The sequence below is a fragment of the Leptodactylus fuscus genome, chromosome 8 (assembly GCF_031893055.1).
Source record: "Leptodactylus fuscus isolate aLepFus1 chromosome 8, aLepFus1.hap2, whole genome shotgun sequence".
NCBI classification, from domain to species: Eukaryota; Metazoa; Chordata; class Amphibia; order Anura; family Leptodactylidae; genus Leptodactylus; species Leptodactylus fuscus.
In genome coordinates, this window is record NC_134272.1 from 59,841,729 (window position 1) to 59,867,330 (window position 25,602).

General features: G+C 41.6%; 1 protein-coding gene across 1 annotated transcript; it reads right to left on the reverse strand.

Moving 5' to 3' along the window:
* Positions 1 to 19,794: 19,794 nt before the first annotated feature.
* LOC142217664 (hemoglobin subunit beta-2-like) lies at positions 19,795 to 21,002 on the reverse strand. The gene is made up of 3 exons (XM_075285997.1): positions 20,847 to 21,002; positions 20,305 to 20,527; positions 19,795 to 20,069 (listed from the first exon to the last, which is right to left on the reverse strand). The coding sequence occupies exons 1-3, from the start codon at positions 20,936 to 20,938 to the stop codon at positions 19,941 to 19,943; spliced, it is 444 nt and encodes a 147-aa protein (XP_075142098.1). The 5' UTR covers positions 20,939 to 21,002; the 3' UTR covers positions 19,795 to 19,940.
* Between the last annotated feature and the right edge of the window lie 4,600 nt (positions 21,003 to 25,602).

Here is a 25,602-nt window from a genome sequence, read left to right on the forward strand (position 1 = left end):
TAGGGTTGAGCGTTCAGGATCGGAAAAGATCGGATTTCAATCAGCGATTGAGTAACTTTCAACGAGAATTCCGATCCCAATCTTTTCTGGCACGATCAAGGTCAGAGGTTATCTCAAGATCGGCTCAACCCTATTCATGTATATATCATTAATAGTGTTGAGCGATCGGTATCAGGAAAGAATCGGCAATCAAGCAAATTTCACAATCGCGATTGGGATTGGGAGGAAAATGATCGGAAATCAGATTTTAAAATCGATCCTGAAATCTCAAGACTACTAGTCACTACTGGATAAAATAACACCACACAGTTTGCATAGAGTAGTCTGAGAAGCTAGCGGCCATTTTACAGAAATAAAGCAGGTACTAGAACGCGGGGGACCCACACCAGAAAGATTAAAAAAGAGGGCACTTGGCAGGGGCGTAACTACCGTAGAGGCAGCGGAGGCGGCTGCCGCAGGGCCCAGGCCATTAGTGGGAGAAATTTATAATAAACATAAAAAACACTTACTTACCTCTCCACGATCCTGCCAGGCCTCCATCCAGACGTTCTTTCTGACGTCTCTGACGTCACATGAACCCGGCCTGCGTCCCGGGTCATGTGACGTCTGACGTCATTTCAGAACACAGCGGAGAAGACAGCGTAGGAGTCGGGGGACAGGTAAGAAACAGTAATTTTTTATGTTTTTATTCCCCCGGGTCTCCGATTATTATACTCTGGGGTCTGAAAAGACCCCAGAGTATAATAATTGTTTATGGGTGTCCACTATGGGGTATAATACTGTGTGCAGGGGACACTATTGGGGATGATACAGTGTGCAGGGGCCAGTAAGGGACATAGTAGTGTGTGCAGGGGACACTATGGGGGATAATACTGTGTGCAGGGGCCAGTGGGGCATAATACTGTGTGCAGGGGCTACTATGGGGCATAATACTGTGTGCAGGGGACACTATGGGGGATAATACTGTGCGCAGGGGCCAGTAAGAGGCATAATACTGTGTGCAGGGGCCAGTAAGGGACATAGTAGTGTGTGCAGGTGCCACTATGGGGGATAATACTGTGTGCAGGGGCCACTATGGGGGATAATACTGTGTGCAGGGGCCACTATGGGGGATAATACTGTGTGCAGGGGCCACTATGGGGCGTAATACTGTGTGCAGGGGCCACTAAGGGATATAATAGGGTGCGGAGGAGGGGACTGGTCGAGGTCTTCGACGTCGGTTGTGGGGGGGGGGGCATGTCAAAAGTTCGCCACGGGGCCCCGCCATTCCTAGTTACACCACTGGCACCTGGTATTTTAACTTTGTAGCAGCACTATGCATTTTGTAAAATTTTTTATTGTAAACCTGAGAGTCGATATGGACAGATCAGAATTAATCGAATAAACCCTCTGTAGAGAAAAAAAAATGTTTTCTTTCATCATCATGCCTTTTGTGATATAGTTCCCTTCAAAATGTTCTCAATGGTTATTTTATTTTTTAATGACCAATGGAAATATCTGCATGGATTTTGTATGCCCCATTTCAGAACACCCACGCTGATAGACATGATAATCCAGCAGCCCTATGGTAGTAAATTTCATTGATTGGATATATTCAAGTGCAATTCTGAATTTATTGTAACCTGCAATTAAATACATATATACAGTATATACACAGCCGGACTGATGAGTTTGTAGAAGTATATAGCCCATGTAGGGCTCACGATGTACATTTTCTTTTTCCTATCACTATGTCTTTGTAGTATGGGAGGAAGTCCACGCAAACACGGGGAGAACATACAAACTCCTTGCAGATGTTGTTCCTGGCAGGACTTCAGCACTGCAAGGCTGCAATGCTAACCACTGAGCCACCGTCATGCCCCTCTTTCAGCCCAATATTGAGATACAAATGTTATTGTTTGCATGATAAAAATTTGTATCATTTCCCAATATACTTTCTGTATCAATTCCTCACAGTTTTCTAGATCTCTGCTTGCTGTCATTCTACTTACTTCCAGTGAATAAAATTCAGTCTATGCCTCACCCCATCTACAGTGGAGGTTCTTGAGATGCAATGTTTTCAATACTCTCCTTGGTCCCATTTGGCCTAACCATATAAATGCTATCCACGACTTGAGGTGGACATGGATTTCTAAGTTGGAGGCCGTATAAGGATAACGCCCCATGTTGCAAAAACGCAGCTTTTTTTGTTGCAGATTTTGCTGCATTTTTTTGAGCCAAAGCCAGGAGTGGATTAAGTAGAAGTTAGAAGTTTAACCCCTTCCCGACATGCGCCGTAATAGTACGGCGCGTGTCGGGTCTGTAACTATGGCGACCGCCCGGGAGCCGGGCGGCCGTCATAGCCGCCGGGTGTCTACTGCTTCAAGCAGTAGACAACCGGCTCTAATGCCTCCGATCGGTCCCCGGACCGATCGGAGGCATTAACCCCTCCGGCGCTGCTGTCAAAGGCGCCGGAGGCGCCATCTTCCCGGCGGCGCATGGGCGCCGCCATTTTGGCAGGGATCGCCGGCTCCTGGAGCATGCTCCAGGGCCGACCCCCCGTTGCCATGACAGCCGGGAGCCTTGTTAAGGGCTCCCAGCCAGTCTGCAAATTCTCTCTTTTGCAGGCTGGTGTATACAGCCTGCAAAAGAGATGATGCTTTTTTGCAATGCATTGCAATGCATTAGCATTGTAATGCATTGCATTAGTGATCAGACCCCCTGGGGTTCAACACCCCTAGGGGGTCTAATAAATGCAAAAAAAAAATAAAAAAAAAAAGTAAAAAAAAATATAAAAAAATATAAAAAGTATTAAAAGTTCAAATCACCCCCCTTTCCCTAGAACAGATATAAAAGTAGTTAAAAACTGTGAAACATATACATGTTAGGTATTCCCGCGTCCGAAATCGCCCGCTCTACAAATCTATACAAATATTTTTCCTGTTCGGTAAACGCCGTAGCAGGAAAAATAGTCAAAAGTGGCAATCCGCCGTTTTTTCACTGTTTTAATTCTGCTAAAAATTTGAATAAAAAGTGATCAAAGCAATAACATTTCCCGAAAATGGTAGAACTAAAAAGTACGCCCGGCCCCGCAAAAAAAGACGCCCTATGCATCCCCGTACACCTAAGTTACGGCCGTCGGAATATGGCGACTTTTAGAAAAAGTTTTTTTAGAAAAAATTTTTTTTAACACCGTTTTGGAATTTTTTTTAGGGGTCAAAATGTAAATAAAACCATATAAATTTGGTATCCCTGGAACCGTACCGAAACACAGAATATAGGGGACATGTCATTTTGGCTGCACAGTGAACGCCGTAAAACCAAAGCCCGTAAGAAAGTCGCAGAAATGCATTTTTTCTTCAAATCCACCCCATTCTGAATTTTTTTCCTGCTTCCCAGTACATTATATAGAATAATTAATGGTGGCATCATGAAGAAAAAATTGTCCCGCAAAAATTAAGATCTCATATGACTCTGGGAGCGGAGAAATAAAAAAGTTATGGGGTTTAGAAGGAGGGGAGTCAAAAACGAAAAACGAAAATCAAAAAATGCCATCGGCGGGAAGGGGTTAAGAACTTCCTATATATTTCCCATGCCTTTTGTAGCCATTCTTGGCTTTGGCTCAAAAAAGAAAAACAGAAAAAAAATCTTCAACAAAAAAAAAAGCCTTAGCCTGTTCCTGAGCCTCTGATATACTTAGTTTTTGTGTTATGAGACTGTACACTTTTTATTCACCCAAGGCCTGGTTGCTGCTTTCCACCATCCACCAAGTAGGACCTGGAAGTAAATCTCCCTTATGGCATCATGTATCATGTCTGTGGCTAATTCATCGTGCTTCCCCCCTCTCTCCAGACATGGAATGAGCTTTCCCCATTAGATTGTGATAGATCTTATGAACTCTTCCCTTATTGCTTTTCTTATGCTATCTAATGGGTGGCATGTTCATGGTTCTGATAAACATTGCTTATGAGTGACTGCTTGTCATTTGCTTCACTGATACTCGTATGTCCCTTTTGTAGGATTTTTGTATTTTGTCACTTATGTATCCAGCTTTCTGTACTATTACTGATCATCTTCCACATTATCTCACCTAGTATTTTGGACGTATCATGGCTATGCAAAATTTAATAAAAAACTGAATAAAAATAATAAAAATAGGGATTTAACATGCCTGTCTTACCTATTTCACCTATTACATTATTTAAAGCATTGAATATACACTACCGTTCAAAAGTTTAGGGTCACTCCATACATTGTTAATGTGGTGAATGACTATTCTAGCTTCAAATGTCTGTTTTTTTTTTAATGCATTATCTACATAGGTGCATAGAGGCCCATTTCCAGCAACCATCACTCCGATGTTCTAATGGTACATTGTGTTTGCTAACCGTGTAAGAAGGCTAATGGATGTTTTGAAAACCTTTGTGTAAGTATGTTAGCATGGCTGAAAACAGTTTTGCTGGTTAGAGAAGCTATAAAACTAACCTTCCTTTGAGCTAGTTGAGAATCTGGAGCATTATATTTGTTGGTTCGATTAAACTCCTAAAATCCCCAGAAAAAGAGAACTTTCATGTGAAACTTGACAGTCTATTCTTGTTCTTAGAAATGAAGGCTATTCCATACGAGAAATTGCCAATTAACTGAAGATTTCCTACAACGCTGTGTACTACTCCCTTCAGAGGACAGCACAAACAGGCTCTAACCAGAGTAGAAGGAGAAGTGGGAGGCCCCGCTGCACAACTGAGCAACAAGACAAGTACAATAGAGTCTCTAGTTTGAGAAATTGACATTCACAGGTCCTCAACTGGCAGCTTCATTAATAGTACCCGCAAGATGCCAGTGTCAACGTCTACAGTGAAGAGGTGACTCCGGGATGCTGGCCTTCAGGGCAGAGTGGCAAAGAAAAGCCATATCTGAGTGAGAGATTTGTACAAGGTAAAAGAGATTTTGAATAAGGAAGGCTATCTCTCCATTTTGCAGTGCCATACCCTGTGGACAGCACTTGATTGGAGCCAATTTCATCCTACAACAACTATTTAGGGAAGAAGCAGGCAGCTGGTATTCTATCTGTAATTGGAGTGACCAGCACAGTCACCAGATCTCAACCCCATTGAGCTGTTGTGGGAGCAGCTTGACCGTATGGTACGCAAAAAGTGCCCATCAAGCCAATAGAAATTGTGGGATCGGCTTCTGGAAGCATGGGGTGAAATTTCTCCAGATGACCTCAGCAAATTAACAGCTAGAATGCCAAAGGTCTGCAAGACTGTAATTGCTGCAAAAGGAGCATTCTGTAATGAAAGCAAACCTTGAAGGAGAAAATTATTATTTCAAATAAAAATCATTATTTCTAACCTTGTCAATGTCTTGAATATATTTTCTATTCATTTTGCAACTCATTTGAGAAATAAAAGTGTGAGTTTTCATGGAAAACACAAAATTGTCTGTGTGACCCCAAACTTTTGAACGGTAGTGTGTAAAATAAATGCAATTACCAGGGGGCCACACGGTGGCTCAGTGGTTAGCACTGCAGCCTTGCAGCGCTGGAGTCCTGGTGTTCAAATCCCGCCAAGGGCATAAAACCATCTGCAAGGAGTTTGTATGTTCATCCCGTGTTTGCCTGGATTTCCATCCCATATTCCAAAAAGGACATAATGATAGGGAAAAATGTACATTTTGAGCTGTATGTGGGGCTCACAATCTACATTAATAAAAAAATAAAAAAAATAAAAAATAAATGTAATTACCATGACAAGTGGACATCCTTTACATCTGTAACAAGAACGCTTTCTACAACTGCATAGATATGACATATAAATACCTTATATATATACATTTTTTTTTAACATTTATTAGACCCCCTAGGGGTCTTGAACCCCAGGGGGTCTGATCACTAATGCAATGCATTACATTGCTAATGCATTGCAAAAAATCGTAATTTCTTTTGCAGGCTGCTCTACCGCTGCTACCCCGGTAGTTACGCCCCTTATTACAACTGTTACTATGGACAACAACCATTGGATTGTGTTCTGCAAAGGGACAATGTAACATCATCTGCTGTGTCTGCCTCAGTTATTATACCAACCTTGAGAGGAGACCCAGATAAACCATTTCAGGGGGTGGAAATTATTCTAAGAACTGACCCCTTCAATTTCTACACAACTGCACTTATTCTACATATCAGCAGGGATTGTGGTGAATTATGGGCACCACTGCCAACCTAGACATAAAGTCACATCCCCTGCCCCATCTACTGATAATACAGCACTAGAAGAACCAGCCATGAAGTCCTCCATTCCTCTGGACACTAGACTATCAGTCATGATGCCCACATCCTATATGGCAGAGCTGGTACATGAGTACTGGCAGGCAGTTGCCACCTGAGGATGCTGTGACCTCCGCCATCATGTGACCTGCACACGACCAACTGTCAATTAGTCTTCACTGACCATGGCAGCGACTAGACTACGCGACTGGATCTCAGCGATTCTACGGAAAGTACCATTTATTGGATATGGAGGAGGCGGCGATACGAAGAGAGAAGATGAGAAGAAGGAAGGTGGAAAGAGGAAGAGAGGAGTGGATGGAGAGAGCGGAGTTATGAAGAAAAAGAAGAGAGGAAGTGAGAAGATGGAAGATGGGAAAAGGAAGAGAAAAGAGGACGGAGAGAGCAGATTGATGAAGAAGCAAAGAGGAGAGGCCAGTATATTAGAGGATGTCAAGCCAAGAGCAGGCAGCAGCCAGGACCCCGGAACATCAAGCCCCTACCCAGAATTTTACATCAACCACTTCAACATTCATCAGGAGTTGGGTAGGGGCGGCTTTGGCCAAGTAAGTTTTATAACTTTTGATTTCTGTGGAATATGTTGGTGCAGGGGCGTAACTACCATAGAGGCAGCGGAGGCGGCTGCCACAGGGCCCGGGCCATTAGGGGGCCCGGTGACAGCCGCTACTGATGCGTTTTTTTTTTGTTTTTTTTTTAAATTGGCCGTTACGGGCCCTATTTACTTGCTGATCCTGGACATAATACTGTGTGCAGGGGCCACTATGGGGTACAATACTGTGTGCAGGGGCCACTATGGGGACATAATACTGTGTGCAGGGGCCACTATGGGGTACAATACTGTGAGCAGGGGCCACTATGGGGACATAATACTGTGTGCAGGGGCCACTATGGGACATAATACTGTGTGCAGGGGCCACTAAGGGACATAATACTGTGTGCAGGGGCCACTAATGGACATAATACTGTGTGCAGGGGCCACTAATGGACATAATACTGTGTGCAGGGGCCACTAAGGGACATAATACTGTGTGCAGGGGCCACTAAGCGACATAATACTGTGTGCAGGGGCCACTAAGCGACATAATACTGTGTGCAGGGGCCACTAAAGGACATAATACTGTGTGCAGGAGCCACTAATGGACATAATACTGTGTGCAGGGCTTACTAAGGGACATACCGTATTTTTCGGACTATAAGATGCACTTTTTTCCCCCCACATTTGGGGGGAAAAGAAGGGTGCGTCTTATAGTCTGAATGTGGCTGTCCGGCATCCGCTGTAATAGAGAGGCGGATGCCAGCGAGAGATAGACGCCGGCACAGGTGCCGGGGCCTGAGACATCGCTATGCTCCTCTGCCCTGCATGAAGCCAGCAGCGGCAGGGGCGATGCTTAGATCCTCCATCCCCCCGCTGCTGGCTTCATGCAGGGCAGTGGAGTGTAGCGATGTCTCAGGCCCCGTCTATCTCTCGCCGGCATCCGCCTCTCTATTACAGCGGATGCCGGGTCTGTATTGGCGGCCCCTTCTCCCCCGTGGCCGGTCCCCACCGGCCCCATACCTGTAAAGTTGCAGGCCGGCTCCTGCGTGGCGATATCGCAGGGGGGGGGGGGGATAGTACAAAAAAAAAAAAAAGCTTTAAAAATATATAATAAAAAATGAAATAAATAAAAGTTCTAAATCACCTCCTTTCCCTAGAATATATATAAAAGTAGAAAATCATATGTCAAACACATACACATTAGGTATCCCTATGTCCGAAAATGCCCGGTCTACTAATAGTTTTCCTGTACGGTGAACGTCAAAATCACAAGTGCTAAACCGCCAGGTTATTTTTCAATACAAGGGGATCTAAGCAATAGACATTCCCCAAAATGGTATAACTAAAAAGTACATCTGGCCCCGCAAAAAAAAAAAAACACTCTATGCGTCCCCGTACAGCTGCAGGGTCACCTGTCAATGTGGCCTTGCAGCTGCTGCAAAACTACAACTCCCATATATTAAATATTTTACAATTTTTTGCTTCAAAATTTTTTTTCCCTATTTTAAGGTGCGTCTTATAGTCCAAAAAATACGGTAATATTGTGTGCAGGGGCCACTAAGGGACATAATACTGTGTGCAGGGCTTACTAAGGGACATAATAGAGTGCGGAGGAGGGGGTCGGTCTTCGGCGTCGGTGTCGGTTGGGGGGCCCCATTTCAAAAGCCCGCCTTGGGGCCCCGCCATTCCTAGTTACACCACTGTGTTCTTGCTATATAAATAAAATGTGTTACTACTAAGAGACAGTGGATATATTGATTATATCTATTTAGTGTCATTTGTCCTTATTTTAAAAATAATTATTCATCTTTTAAATTCATGTAATAATTTATCAATAAATACTGGATACAATAATTGTAATAATGGATTTGATCTTGTTGTTATCAGAGCCTATTCCATTTCATGCGCTCTTTCACATGTGTATGTTTATGTAGCAGAGGTGACCCCAACTTCAGCAACTGGTTAAACTGTCACAGTGTGATATCTTATGACACAGGACAACAACAGCCATTGAAAATAAATTGGAAAGACCACTTCAGTACCGGGCCGATTTGTTGTCCAGGACCAGACACATTTTAGGTTTTATTTTTGTATGTGCAGTTTTGAAGGCTGTAACAATTTTATCATTTGGATTATTCAACTATTTTTTGTGTCTCTTTTTCGGTGACACATAGGGCTTAATTGTAACATTGTTTTTATTTGTGCATGTGTTTGAAAAAAATTTTATATCTGGGAAAATATAAGCAAAGGAGGAGGGAAAACGTGTGTTTTTCACTTTTCTTGTTTTTATTTAATAACAGAGTGCTACTAAAAACTTTAGAAAATATTTTTTCCTCTCCATTATCGTAAATTTTATTTGGTATGGTGTCATTGGGGGTGGGGCTATAATCTTTAATAACAGTGTTTCATTTGCTTATTATTTTAATTTTTTAAATTATTAATTTTTATTTTTTAACTTTTCTATTAATTTTTTTTCCAGATTGTGTTCCCATAAGGTCTTTGGGGACATCGGATCACTTTTTTTTTTTGTTGTGTTGCAGACTGATTTCCCCTGTATCTGGGGCTGGTACTTTTAGCCCCAGTTGTAGGAGGAATACAGCTCCTGCACATTACTATAAGACAAATACAGCTGATCTGGGTCCTGTAGGACCCAGCAGCTCTTAGAAGACACTGAGCACGGCGGAACACGTGACCGCCAGGTCAGAGGGCGGCGCCCATTAGCTGTGTATATAGAGCTGATTGAGTGCTGTATACACAGTTATCAAGAAGGCAGGGATGGTAATAAACTTTCCCTGCCTTCTCTGGAAGCTCTGGCTGAAGTTACAGTTGGCTCCCTGTTTCCCAGTACGTCCTTGCAGAATAAGGCTGCCACCTTCCAGACTTGTATACCCATTATATATATATACACATAAATGTAAATTCAGGAATTAGAGATGAGCGGACAGTGAAATATTCGAGATTCGATATTAGTTTTGAGTAGAGCCTCAATATTCGACTACTCGATCAAATATCAAATCCCATTATAGTCTATGGGAAAAAATGCTCGTTTCAGGGGAAACCACTATTCAACTAAAGGAGAGTCACCAAGTCCACGAATAGCAGGAGGAGAGTGTTTAGGAGGAGCGCTGTGCAGTTAAAGCGCACAGACCCCATTATAGTCTATGGGGTCCATGTGCTTTAACTGCACAGCGCTTGCAGTTGCCCTGATAAAAAGTAAGCTCCCTCGTAATCGCAAGCTGCCAGCTCTCCTGACTAGCAAGGACGAGCCTGCGGCAAATCAACGCTGGTTCTGTAGCAGGCTCGGCCTTGCTAGTCAGGAGAGCTGGCAGCTTGCGGTTACGAGGGAGCTTACTTTTTTGTTATAGGAATGCATTGACCAGCGTTGATTGGCCAGTGTACAGCATTCGGCCAATCAATGCTGGTCCTGCCGGAGGCTCGTCTGTGAGGAGGCGGAGTCTAAGATCGGACCACAATGGAAACTGCTGTGGTCCAATCTTAGACTCCGCCTCCTCACAGACGAGTCGCCGGCAGAACCAGCGTTGATTGGCCGAATGCTGTACACTGGCCAATCAACGCTGGTCAATTCAATACTATGAGAAACAGCAAGCTGCCTGCTCCTAGCAAGGACGAGCCTGTTACAGAACCAGCATTGATTTGCCGAATGCTATACACTGTATAGCATTCGGGCAATCAATGCTGGTTCTGAATTGAATATTTACTGCAAATAGCTAGTAGTATTCGATCCAGTACGAATATTTTGAATACCGTAGTATTCGATCGAATTCCTTCTCGATCGAATACTACTCGCTCATCTCTAATCAGGAATCTCTCAGCTAATTAGAGTTTCCTGATAAAGCCAGGTCTGTTATCTCTCTGTGTAAACACACAGCTAACACTGAGTCCATTGTGTACAAGCCTCTGCATATTATATGATCTTCTCCAGGCAGCCCTTTTAATCCAAATTGCCAGTTTGGCAATTTTAAACATGCCGGGAAGATCTAATTTGTTGCAAAATTCAAAAACAACGAGAGCTATGAAGATAGCCAGAAGTCAACAGATGTCTCCTCAAGCGGAGCTCAGGAGGATCATCGATGCCAACAACACGCTCATTATATGACGTCCCAGCGAGCTGCTGAGATGCAGAAACAATCACAGGCACAGTGTGAGCAACAGGACAGCTTGAGAACTGCCAAAACGCTGGAGCAGGCGAACCATTGATGGCAGCAATTTGCAGAATATAGGCGGATCATCGATGCCAACAACACGCAGACAAAGTCGCGGGCAGAGACTAATATATATATATATATATATATATATATATATATATATATATATATATAATCTGTTTGTTATTCGCTATATTCAGACTTGAAACTTTTAAAGACAAATAAAATATTCTGACATCATCTCTCGAGATCCTTCCAACTTGTGCCAGATGGGATCAGTAATAAATAATAAAGGGATTATTTCCTCCAAACATAACATGGAGTGCAGATAAATACAGGCTATTGTTCCCTGTTATCAGCCACTTAAGGCTAATGCGAGACTCGCTGGGAACGATTTATGGTGTCCGGCTTATTCAATGCCAGTCTTCTTTTCGCTTGCACTGGGGATGTTGTGTCTCATTGGTGATAAGGGCACCTTTCTTCAGAGACACCGCATTATGTTTGCTGGAGAGTCCGGATTCATCTGACTGACCGACCACTCAGAAGGCCCTGCAGATGAAAGTACCATGTAATAAATGTATAAGAATTTCCTCTGTGACCACTTATAATGCCTTTTCCATCTTTTTCTTCAGGTGGTCCTGGCATCAGTCCCCGGCCAAAACACCTTCATGGCCGTCAAGATTATCAGCAAACAGAGGACCAACGCAGAAACTTTAATGAGAGAGCGGCGGATACTCCTGGAGTCCCGAGACTGTCCATTCCTCTGCCATCTGTATGCCGCACATCAGTCTCGGGACAGAGCCTATTTCATCATGGAGTATCTGTCCGGTGGCAGCCTGGAGGCTCTACTCAGAAAGTGCGGCAGTCTGAACAACAACTCAGTAAGGTGCGTAAATGACAGACCAGAAGATGGGGAAAAAGAGTGAAAGTAGACTGAAGGGCACAAGAGATAAGGAGACATGACAGGTCAGATACAGGGGACTGCACAGACTTGAGGGATTAGAGGCGGACATACACAGCGCCACCTCTCTCCTGCTGGTGACACTTTATAATACCTTGTCAGTAGGGGATTGCTAGAGAAAGATTTCTTGTCATTGATACCACACTCTGTCCTCTCCATCAGATTCTACACGGCAGAGATCGTATGTGGCCTCCAGTTCCTCCACGGACGCAACATCGTTCACAGAGATATAAAGCCAGCTAACATCATTCTGCATGGGAATGGACACATCCAGATAATTGACCTGGGGATTGCCCAAGAAGGTGTCAACTCCTCCAATAAAATCCGTGGAGCGAAGGGCACACTCCGTTATATGGCCCCAGAGATGCTTCTAGGACAGGAGTATTATACAGCAGTGGATTGGTGGAGCCTGGGAATTGTTATCTCCCAAATGTCAGCAGCATTCTCCCCATTTTACTACGAAAGGAATCAATGGAAGTGGTCCACATTTTCCATCATCAACGATATGCCACAGATAGCAACATGGCTGGACAACCAGACACAAGATCTGATCAAACAACTGCTGCGGAAGAATCCTGAGAAGCGACTGGGTGTGAACAGTAACATCAGAGAACATCCCTTCTTCAACAACATCTGCTGGGAGGAACTGGAGCTCAGGAGAGCAAAGCCACCATTTATACCATCCAAAGAAGTTCTGCAGGACCAACACCTTCCATGGCCGGAACATCAGTCCCTTCACACCGTGGCCGAATTTTCATATATGTCACCAAGCTGGACCCAGCAGATTTTCCATCAAGTTGAGGCCCAGAACATTGACAGCATCCTCTGATATCTGGCCGGCATCAGACATCTCTACCTCCAGAAGACCGTCCACAACTCCAGGAGTGGCCTGTGCATGTCTCCTATCTCAGCACAGGCCAGGTAAGTTACATATAACACACAGACATTAATATTACACACACATAGATATAAGTATAGACACATAGATATAACTATAGACACATAGATAGCAGTACAAACATACAGATAGATTTAAGTATAGACACATAGATAAAACAGTTAGATATAGATATCGGCTTTGATCCAGGGACTTGTTCTGATCGCCATATTTGGGGTCAGGAAGGAATTTTTCCTCTTGGGGACAATTGGCTCATTCCTCGAGAGGTTTTTGCCTTCCTCTGGATCAACTCAGCCTTAAATAGGTTTAGGGTGATAGATATTTATTAAATAATATAAAAAATATATATAGAAAAAAATAGTTTTTTCTTCATAAAATGCTTAACTGATTTAAAAATAAATAAATAAATAAATAAATAGTTAATTAGAGATAGTAAAAATATTCCCCCCCTCCCCCCAAAAAATTATTTAAAACGTATAGAGTAGGTTAGGTGCTGGTGTTTGATCCTGGGATTTTTCTGATCGCCATATTTGGGATCAGGAAGGAATTTTTCCCCCTTACATGAGGATAATTGGCTCTTTCCTCAAGGGGGTTTTCGCCTTCCTCTGGATCAACACAGTCTTACATAGCTTTAGGATGATAGATATTTATTAAATAATATAAAATATGTATAGAAAAAAATAGTTTTTTGTTCATAAAATGCTTAGCTGATTTTAAAAATATAAAAAAAATAGTAATGAAAAAAAAAATATTTAGATATAGTAAAAATATTCCCCACAAAACCTTCTTTAAAACGTATAGAGTAGGTTAGGTGCTGGCGTTTGATCCTGGGATTTTTCTGATCACCATGTTTGGGGTCAGGAAGGAATTTTTCCCCCTTACATGAGGATAATTGGCTCTTTCCTCAAGGGGGTTTTCGCCTTCCTCTGGATCAACACAGTCTTACATAGCTTTAAGATGATAGATATTTATTAAATAATATAAAATATATATAGAAAAAAAATAGTTTTTTGTTCATAAAATGCTTAGCTGATTAAAAAAATAAAAAATAAAAAATAAAAAAAATAGTTTAGATATAGTAAAAATATTCCTGCAAAAAAATTCTGTAAAACGTATAGAGTAGGTTAAGTGCTGGCATTTGATCCTGGGATTTTTCTGATCGCCATGTTTGGGGTCAGGAAGGAATTTTTCCCCCTTACATGAGGATAATTGGCTCTTTCCTCAAGGGGGTTTTCGCCTTCCTCTGGATCAACACAGTCTATATATAGGTTTAGGTTCATACATTTTCTATTATACATTTACCTATAATAATATAGTATATATTTATAAAAGAACAATGAAAAATAAAATATTAAATATTTAAATTATATATTAACTATAATATTGAATATATATTAAAAAATATATAAAAAATAAAATCAGATAGGTTAGATACTAAGTACCCGCATAAATAATATAAATACATTAATAAATAGGTTTAGAGATATAAAGTTAGTAATAGTTGATAGAAAATTTTTAGAGTATTAAAAATATACATAAAAATTAAATTTTTGCTCCCCTTCCTAAAACTAGAAATAAAATTTTCCTTTTTTCCCCTTATATCTTGGTCTCTATGTCTTTATTTCTATTGGATTTCCATGTAATGTCCTAATAAATGAGTAAATCTTTCACAATGTTGTCTTCCATATACCGTATATACTCGAGTATAAGCCGACCCCTAATTTTACCACAAAAAACTGGGAAAACTTATTGACTCGAGTATAAGCCTAGGAGGGAAATGCAGCAGCTACTGGAAAATTTCAAAAATTAAAATGAAGGGGTGTTTTGGTTGTCTGTCTGTCTGCCCCTTCCCTGAGCTTGAGGACTGGGTTTTTTTCCCCCACTTGGAACTCAGCCTGGCTGAATATAGGGTATCTGCAGTGCTCTTATTACCCTTCCCGATGGAATAGGAGCACTGCAGATACCCTATATTTAGCCTTGTTGTAGTCAGGCTGAATTCCAAGTGGGGGGGGACTCAGTCTCAGGAAAGGGGCAGTTAGACAACTTTCTTTTCCTGCTACGGCATTCACCGTACAGTAAAAATATATTTATAGATTTGTAGAGCGGGCGTTTTTGGACACAGGGGTACCTAATGTGTATGTGTTTCAGAGTGTTAACAGTATTAGTTATTCATTATATGTGTTCTAGGGAAAGGGGGAAGATTTTAATTTTTAATACTTATTTTTATTTCTTTTTTACTTTATTTTTATGTTTTGTTTTGCATTTATTGGACCCCCTAGGGATCTTGAAACCCAGGGGGTCTGATCACTAATGTAATGCATTACAATGCTAATGCATTGCCATACATTGCAAACATTGTCATTGTATAGAGCAGCCTGCAAAAGAAAAGCACTGCAGGCTGGGGAGCCATTACAGAAGCGCTGAGGGGAATCCTTGGCAGGAGCGCTGAGGGGCGGACCTGAAGGAGAACCTCGGCCGGCTGGACCTGAAGAGGAACTTCAGCCGGCCGCTGGCAGAAGCGCTGAGGGGAATCCCTGGTAGAAGCGCTTCTGCCGGCGGCCGGCCGCAGTTCCCCTTCAAGTCCGGCCGGCTGACATTCTCCTTCAGGACCGCCCTTCGGCGCTTCTGCCTGTGGCAGGAGATCTCCCTCAGTGCGGCCGAGCTCCCTCCTCCCTCAAGCGACATGGCAGCTGTAATACTTACAGCAGAGATTTCAATTAGTATCGGCATTACCGCTGTAAAAGTTACAGCGGAGGTGCCGGTTGGTATGGAGCAGAGCAGGGCCATTATAGTTACAGACTTGGCATCCAGACCCGACATACAGACACTGGGGTGGGTGCTGGGGCCGCAGCATCGCCACGCTCCTGGGAGGAGCGTTGCAATGCTGTTCATTTCAAACTGCAGAAGTAGAAGTACTTACAGTACTTACGGTACTTCTGCTAACAGGCCCGGAACGCAGACACACGCCAGGTGTGGGCCCGGCCTTTCGTGGCCACGTCACTCAGCATGTGATGGAGTAGGGGGGGCAGGGTCTGCATTCCGGGCCTGCTAGCAGAAGTACCGTAGGTACTTCTGCAGTTTGAAATAAACAGCATCGCCACGCTCCTGCTAAGAGCATGGCAATGCTGCGGCCCAGGACCCGTCCTTATATTTGTATGCCGGTCCAGATGCCGGGTCTGCAACTATGATGTACTGTAATGATTCGAATATAAGCTGAGGCTGACTTTTTCAGCACAAAAACAGTGCTGGAAAACTTGGTTTATACTTGAGTTTATACGGTATATCATGGAGCTGTGCACTACTTGTACAAGTAGGTTCTGCAGACAGAACAATTCCCTAATACACATCTATTATCTGGATTACACCTTGTATGAGCAGGAAGAAATCAGATAATGGAGCAAGCGGTGATGGAGAAAATATATCCCCAAATGTGACACTTAGCAGAATATAGGCTGAGATTACCGCAGGATATATTCTGCTTTTGGAGCAGCAAGCATGGGTTACCAATATAGGTCCCACCAATAGATCGGATGAGGCAGGGGCGTAACTACCACAGAGGCAGCTGTCACAGGGCCCGGGCCATTAGGGGGCCAAGTGACAGCCACTACCGCTGCGTTTTTTTAAAAAAAATTGGCCGTTACGGGCCCTATTTACTTGCCAATCCTGGACATAATACTGTGTGCTGGGGCCACTATTGGGTATAATACTGTGTGCAGGGGCCACTATTGGGTATAATACTGTGTGCAGGGGCCACTATTGGGTATAATACTGTGTGCAGGGGCCACTATGGGGACATAATACTGTGTGCAGGGGCCACTATTGGGTATAATACTGTGTGCAGGGGCCACTAATGGACATAATACTGTGTGCAGGGCTTACTAAGGGACATAATAGATTGCGGAGGAGGGGGTCGGTTGAGGTTTTCGGCGTCAGTGTCGGTTGGGAGGGGGGCCCCATGTCAAAAGTTCGCCACGGGGCCCCGCCATTCCTAGTTACGCCACTGGGATGAGGCGTAATCCCTGGGTATGTGAATGTCCCATGTCTTCCCAGTTCCTAATGGGAAGAATTTTATTAAATGTTGTAAAAGTATCTATAAATAATATAGGGTCATATGAAATGCATTGTCTGATGACTACAACTCCTTCCATGTGCCCTATTAGTACATATGGATGCCACTTAGTTGGGTTATCTGAATTCCCCCAATGATCTTGAACAAAGAGTTTGGTAAACCTTGGCATCCATATATTACTGTACAGTCAATAAAGGTGAAAAAGGACGTATGTCCAATGGCAGATTAAGTAGACAATATGCTCTGAGCTTGGCCTTCGTACTTGTCCACCATGACTATAGGCATTACCACCTGATTGTGTTATTATTATCACTGACAACATAAGATTCCTCCTTGGGACCTGGAGTGAAGTACACTTTGGGACCCCCCCCTTATAACCTCATATATTGTAACATTAATAAACAAAACCGCCACATCTTTTGTACAAAACTCTCTGTGGCAAGAAGGAAGGGAATACATAAAGTGTACAAGCAGCGCCGCACCTCTAATGAGGCGAGGCGCTCGCCTCGGGCGGCGCACGGGAGGGGAGTGGCAGCCTGGGCAATTTTTTCTTTTTTTATTCTTTTTTAAAGTTTTTTTCTTTGAGCCAATGCAAATAGAGCTGCCGCTCTCCTTGCACTGGTTCCGACGTCTACATATCAGCGTAGGTGGCGTCATCATGCCGCTTACGCTGATACGTAGACGTCTGACGTCTGCCGAGAGAAGAGGATTGCGGAGGCAGCGGGAGCAGCAGCAGCAGCGCAATCTGTAAGTATAATAACATTTTTCTTGTTTTATAATAGGCTGCTACCTGTTGGAGTATCTCCAGCATAGTGGCCTATTTACCAACCTCCCCGGACCTGGTCACTGCCGCCCCCGTTTCCCCTTGTACTATAGACCGCGGAGGCCAGCAGTATAATAATCGGAGTATAATAATCGGAGCCCCAGGGGAGGTGAGGGAACATAATAAACAATGTTACTTACCTCTCGGGGATCCGATGTTAATCCTAGTTGGCTTGGGCCTATATGGTGATGCCCAGACATCATGTGGTCTGGTATATTACTATATAGGGCAGAAGCCTGCTAGGATTAAAGAGGACCTTTCATGGGTTTGGGCAAAGGCAGTTTTATATACCGCTGGAAAGCCAACAGTGTGCTAAATTCAGTGCACTCTCAGCTTTCCTGATCTGTGCCCCAGGTGAAGAGCCATCCTCCCCGAGCGTTCCTCCCCGCTCACACTGTACAGCGCGATAGGCACTGCTGGGAAGAAGGACGTTCCTGGGAGGGGAATTTTGTCACATCACAATCACTGAGCAGATCTTCTGCTCTCTTTCACTCACTTCAACAAAAAGCAGTGGCTGTGGCCTGGGGGAGGAGCTCTCAGACTACTGGATACCTGTACAGTGTCTGGGGTCTGGCCTTGGCTAACTAAATGGTTTTCTAGTCCCACAATCCAATATCACTTTACCAGAGACGTCAACCTGACACAGACATCACAGGTTGATTTACAAATGGCACGTCGCAAAATTTTTTCATAACAAAATAAGATAAGTGGAGAGGGAAAGCTAGCTGCTAGGTCCTTAGTCAAACAAAAGTCAGTCATATACACCAAACACTTAGACTAAACTGAAAAGAAGAAAAAATAGCGACAAGAGGGGAAAACAACCACAAAGGACTAGGAAAGAACAAAAGGAAGGGAAGGGGGAGGGGAAGAAGGCGAATCTAGGATCAGAGTCCACATAGAATACAGTGCGCATCCCAGAGGAACTAAATAGAGTGGAAGACATCCAGAATATTATTGAGGTTAGCAGTCAAGAACTCAAGGCTGCTCACATCCTTCATTCAGGCCAGGAGATCAAGACCAGAGGGAGGGTTCACACTCTTCCACTTTTTAGCAATGAGGGTCTTTACTGCAGTACATAGGAATAGGAATTTAGGTATGAGGAGCAGATTACAGATGGACCGTACAGTACAGGATTGGTTTTGAGAGGGTTTTTTCAGTGGAGGAAATATGACAGAATGTTTACAAGATAGAGGAAATTCACCAGAAGAAATAGGTGAAATATTTTGGTTAGATTAGCTCCCTTGTCAACCCTTTAGCACCCTGCGATAGCTCTGCAGGAAGGCCAAGGGGGTGAGAGAGGGAGCAACCCTTCACTCTCTACTTAGATGCTATGATTAGTATTGATCATGGCATCCATGCGGTTAATCTGCTAGAATTGTAGTCCTCTCTGATTCTGGCACTGAGAACTGGGTGTCCTTTGGTAGCTGGGATGGGGTTATATTCTGTACAATGTGAAGCATCTAATTTCTTCTGCACTTTATGCAAGTACAAGCACTCTGTTTTATGTTAAAAAAAAAAAGAATCATAGTGGCCAGTCAGGATACACTTGAGCCGTGTTACCTCATTTCCAAGCTTATAAACTTACATAACACGGTATTTTTCTTTTTTTTAAATGAAACTGACAACTGTATTATCTCTAAGCAAATGTTACACATAACTGACCCCAAGAATTTATGCAGATCGTGAACCTAACTGCCAAATATGGCTTGCTCGTGAAATTAGCATGTTAATTGCAATTGTTTAATTGCAACAGTTAATCTATATTCAGCAGATATGTTGCAAGCATTAGGTTGTGTTTACACACATGCCTTTCCTTTGCGTTTTTTCACTCAAGAACTATGGGCTTTATCAATTGCAGCAATGAGAAGCCTCTTTTACTATGTAATTTAGTTGCAAGCAAATGGCTATGGACTTCATTGGCCATTGGCTTACAGCTGACGTGCATAGTAAAATGTGCTAGGCATTATTGGAATTTAAAAAGCATTGTTAATTTATTTTGTAGTTATTTTATCAACCCCATGTGCATATTATAATAAAATATTTTAGGTTTCATTGGGTAAAAGATCACAGCCACAGAATATTAGAATAATGCTGATTTTATTTGGAGATAATTTCAACAGCTACATTTTAAGAATTCAAAACTACATATGTAATCTTGCTGCTCGAAGCAATGCCTGGTGGTTAACTTGTAGCTTGAGACTCCTTTGAAGTGGTAGTAATGGAGGATTAGTGGTAACCCTTGCTAAGGGCATCAGCAATAGCACAGAATGCCTTGTGGAATGCACACTGAACTTCAGGGGTGAATTCTTTATGGAAGCAATGAGCCAAGGAAATGATCAGCACCCCTCCAAAAAGCTGAAAGAGAAAGAAATGTGTTAAATTGGTCTTAAAGGCATTTAGTTACATAATAATCAATTATGCAATGGAATGGTGATTTCATAATATAAACTTGTCAAATGTATTTATTATTATGTAAAACAAGTCTTATTATTATAAAATACAGTTGTTATATAACATGATACACTATATAGAGTTCAATATTTTGAGCAGTTTATCCAGTGTGTAGAAAATAAATCTATTCAATAATTACCACAAAGTTGGCGGGATCCACATGCAGCTTCTCAGAGTGGATGACGCTCAGTTTAGCATAGTGAGCCTTGACCTCTTCAAGGTGTTTCAGAGCATCTCCAATGGAGCGCAATACCTTTTCTCCATGACTTACGACCTTGGCATTGTGGCAGATTGCATCAGGGGAACAAAGGTTGCCAAAGTTAGGGAAGTATCTTTGGGTCCAAGGGTATACAACAAGAAGCCTGGTAATAAAAAAAAAAAAAAGAGATTAGATACTCAAAAATATATTTGGAATGTAATAAATTTATATATATATATATATATATATATATATATATATATATATATATATATTATAATTATATATATATATATATATATATATATATATATATATATACATATATAATTCCAAAATATATTTGGAATGTAATAAATTTATATATATATATATATATATATATATATATAATTCCAAAATATATTTGGAATGTAATAAATTTATATATATATATATATATATATATATATATATATATATTTCCATTGTTTATTATTTACCTGCAAAGAGCATCTGCTCCGACATGCTTGCAGTCAACTTTAGCCCAGAAGTTATGGATGTGCTTGAGCTCCTGTTCTGTCAAATGAACCATGGTGAATGTTTTGGGTTTCTGTGCTGAGCTTCTGCAGAAAGAATCTGATGCTTTTTCTCACCCAGTTCCAGACTTTAAATAGGATTGATACAGCCCATCCCTCAGCTGTACTATTCAGCTATTGGCTGCCAAGAACCACACTTATCTGCCCACTCTTCGTCTCAACTGCGGCACCACCCAACCCATAGAGTTACTTACTGAAATATGGTTTTTTTTTATATTAAAGAAAACTCCTGACAATTTAATGAATTTAATTCCAATATATACTATACTAATTAATATCCTAACAAATACATACTAAAATGTATGCTACAGTAGTGTGTATTCTAATATACGCTAACAACATTTGCATACACTTTTATAAAATAATAATATATAACCATATATCCATGTTGAGCTACAGTTTTTTTCTATTCTATGGTAAGTTTATGCTGTATGTCAATTATGACTTCCAGTTTACATATAAAAATATAACCTTTAAAGAGGAATTATTTAAAGGGTCACTTTTATTTAGGAAAGGAATGTGCTAATATTGACTTATCTAAAATAGTCTTAGGTTCCTTGTGTTTGTTTTTTGCAATAGAGAATTTATATTCATAAATTGCTCCAAAGGGACTTGGTTTGTACCCATATATACCTATACTGTTCTTTAGGTTCTCTCTTATTTGATTTTTTTTTGGATAGTATATGCTGTATTAAATAGAAAAAAACAAGGTTCATCTGGAACTCAATTCTTGCTGGAGTTAGTAATTTTCTCCAGAATTCTGTAATGCTATCTATATCTAAGGCAAACAGCGTCTTGTAATTTAGAATCCGTCAGGAAGCTGTTCCATAAGACTGAATATAGCTATAGAAAATTATTTGTCAATACATTTAAGAAACATGTATAATTGCCTGCCTACGTAAAATCATTTGATATTACATATGATATATTACAACGCACAATATTCAGCATTAGTTAATAGTAAATTTTGGGGGATTTTTTAGTTTGTTTTTTTTTTGCAGGATAAGTGGTATTGTTTAATGGCACTGCTTTTGGGGTAGATATACCTAATTGATTAACTTTTATTAACCCCTTCTGAGAAGGAAAAAAGGCAAGCAACTTTGCTATTGCCTTTTTATGCTATCCATGTTATGCCACGAACCATGCGGCTTAAGTAACCTGATAAATTTATTCACTGGGACAAGGCGATTTTTTAAAAAGTTTTACTACTCACATAGTTTTGTGTGATACAGATCAAAAATATGACAGATATTAAAATCTATGGGCTTATACTCTATAGGCTAAATTTCACATAAAGGTGCAGTAAATATTTTCCATGGTGTATACTCTATATTGATTTTGTCTCTAAGGCAGAATGCCGTGCCACAGTGCTACATTATGCTAGGTTCACACCAGCATTCGGGTCTCCGTTCTCAGCTTTTCGTCTTCTGCATGCAGAAGATGGAAAGCTGTCAGACCGGGTCCGGCCGTGAGCGATGGTGAGCGTTTTATGCTCTCCACTGTGAAACCGTTTTTTTAAAATTGGACACAGAGTACTGCATGTCCGACTCTGCGTCCGATTTTAAAAAAATGGTTTCGCGGAGGAGAGCATAATACGCTCACCGCCACTCATGGGCAGACATCTTCCAAACCCATTCAAATGAATGGGTATTAAAGAGTCCTGCAGGTTTCCGTCTCCTGTCTCTGTTTTGTGCAGGAAACGAAAACCTGCAGAATGGAGACCGGGCACAGATGTGAACGAGCCCTGGCTACAACACATGCAGTGCCAATATGTCCATACACATGAAGTGTCAAAATGTCCATCAAACCCATGAAGTGCCATTGTGTTCATCATACACATGAAGTGCCAATGTGTTCATCATACACATGAAGTGCCAATGTGATCATACACATGAAGTGCCAGTGTTTCCATACACATGAAGTGTCATTGTGTCCATCATACACAAGAAGTGCTGCTGTGTCCATCATACACATGAAGTGCCAAAGTGTCCATCATACACATGAAGTGCCAATGTGTCCATCATACACATGAAGTACCGGTGTGTCCATACACATGAAGTACCGTTGTTTCCATACACATGAAGTGCCAATGTGTTCATCATACACATGAAGTGCCAATGTGTTCATCATACACATGAAGTGCCGATGTGTCCATCATACACATGAAGTACCAGTGTGTCCATCATCCACATGAAGTGCCAATGTGTTCATCATACACATGAAGTGCCAGTGTGTCCATCATACACATGAAGTGCCGATGTGTTCATCATACACATGAAGTACCAGTGTTTCCATCATCCACATGAAGTGCCAATGTGTTCATCATACACATGAAGTGCCAGTGTGTCCATCATACACATGATGTACCAATGTGTTCATCATACACATGAAGTGCCAATGTGTCCATCATACTCATGAAGTATCAGTGTGTCCATCATACACATGATGTGCCAATGTGTTCATCATATACATGAAGTGCCAATGTGTTCATCATACACATGAAGTGCCAAAGTGTCCATCATACACATGAAGTGCCAATGTGTTTGTCATACATATGAAGTGCCAATGTGTCCATCATACACATGAAGTGCCAATGTGTTCGTCATACATATGAAGTGCTGGTGTGTCCATCATACACATGAAGTGCCAATGTGTCATACATATGAAGTGCTGGTGTGTCCATCATACACATGAAATGTCAATGTGTTATGAAGTGTCAATGTGTCCATATTCATAAAGTGCCAACGTGTTCATCAAATACATGTTTGTCATACATATGTAGTGCCAATGTGTTCATCGTGCACTGCCAGTGTGTCCATCATACACATGAAATGGCAATATGTTTGTCATACATATGTAGTGCCAATGTGTTCACCATGCACTGCCAGTGTGTCCATCATACACATGAAATGCCAATGTGTTATGAAGTGTTAATGTGTCCATAAACATGAAGTGCTAATGTGTCCATACATTTTCTTGTGTAGAGGACAAACACTTTTACTCATCTGTAGCACTTGAGAAAGGTGTACCAAAAGTATTAAAAGGCATTGCCATCTCATAATGTCCTCGTGCTAGAATGTGAAATATATGCCAGCTAGGAGATGACTTAGATCTCAGCTTTTATGTAAGCCAGTAAATCTATAGGGGTTTACTAATTTTCATACCAAAAAGTAACCTCTGAGTTGTATGAAGCTGCAATAAAGCCCCTTGAGATGTCCATGCATCTTACACTGGATACATACAGAATCCAACAGAAAACAAATTGTGAGTTGCCCTATTAGATGCCAAACTACACAGCTGTTTTGCTGTTCTCCTTAACACTGGGGGGACCCAGCAGTTGGGCCCCGAGTATTGTGACACTTATCCCCTATCCACACTCCCCTATTATTTTGCATGTGAACTGTTGGGTGTGAAGCTGGACTTATTATACTGTAGCTTTATTAAGCTATAGTAATCTTAAATATGCATTGTAAGACTAGATATAGGTATTAGCTATTAGATCTTTTAGCCTACAGCTTTTTATGTTTTATGAGTTTTTTATGTGACTAAATAATGTACAATAAAGTCTTGTAGTCAATTTCCCTCTTTTGGCTATAGAAATGTACTTAAGATTTCCCCCACCCAAAAAACCCCCTAGAAATACAAGATCACGTACGCCTTGTGTGGCATTAGTGATAACCCTTTAATGTGCCCTACTGATAAATTATTTGAGCGTTCGCCCTTCTCTGCACTCCTCTGATGAAATACTGCATGTCATGCTAGAGTGTGCCAGAAAAACACATGGTCCCCCGAAAAATTGTTGTGTCATGCGATATCATTTTAAAGAGGCAAACTATGTTTTTTCTATATTTATTTTATTCAATTAAAATATGATTTTGCTTCTAATGAGATATAATGTGTGCTACATCCATTATATGGTTATAGGCGTTTACTCTGCTGTTTAGAAGACCATTTACGATTTAATTTGCATCCCTATAGAAAAATAAAATATAAGATACCAAAAGTGTTTCCAAAATTATATGAAACTACAAAGACTAGTCAGGCCTCTGATATGTAGTATAATAGAACAAGTCTGTTACAAAATGAAAAACTTTACATTTTAATCTTGAACACTCAAAACATTTTTTAGGATAGAAACCTGTAACTGCGATCTGGGTACATTAAATATAAAGGTTATTAGTAGAGATGAGCAAGTAGTATTCGATCGAATACCTCACTGCCATAGGAATGCGTGTAAGCGGCTGAACACCAAGTGGTTAAGCCAGTGGCATAACTACCACCATAGCAGCAGAGGCAGCTGCCACAGGGCCCAGGACATTAGGGGCCCGGTGACAGCTGCTACCGCTTCTATCATTATACTCGAGGGGCTTTTCGGACCCCCGAGTATAATGATTGGCGGACCGGGAGAGGTAAGCATAAAAAACACTGTTACTTACCTCTCCACGATCCTGCCAGGCCTCCTTCCTAGTTGTCTGACGTCTCTGACGTCACATGAACCTGGCCTGCGTCCCAGGTCATGTGACGTCCGACGTCATTGAAGAAGGACGGCAGCGGAGGCTGACAGCGTAGGAGTCGGGGGACAGGTAAGAAACAGTAGTTTTTATGTTTTTATTCTCCCGGGTCTCCGATTATTATACTCTGGGGTCTGAAAAGACCCCAG

Excerpts from the sequence above, each read along its gene's own strand:
- LOC142217664 (XM_075285997.1), bottom strand. The coding sequence starts at position 20,938 with ATGGTTCATTTGACAGAACAGGAGCTCAAGCACATCCATAACTTCTGG. Across the intron at positions 20,528-20,846 it reads GGAGCAGATGCTCTTTGCAG|GCTTCTTGTTGTATACCCTT; the intron begins GTAAATAATAAA and ends TTTTATTACCAG. Across the intron at positions 20,070-20,304 it reads TGGATCCCGCCAACTTTGTG|CTTTTTGGAGGGGTGCTGAT; the intron begins GTAATTATTGAA and ends TTTCTCTTTCAG.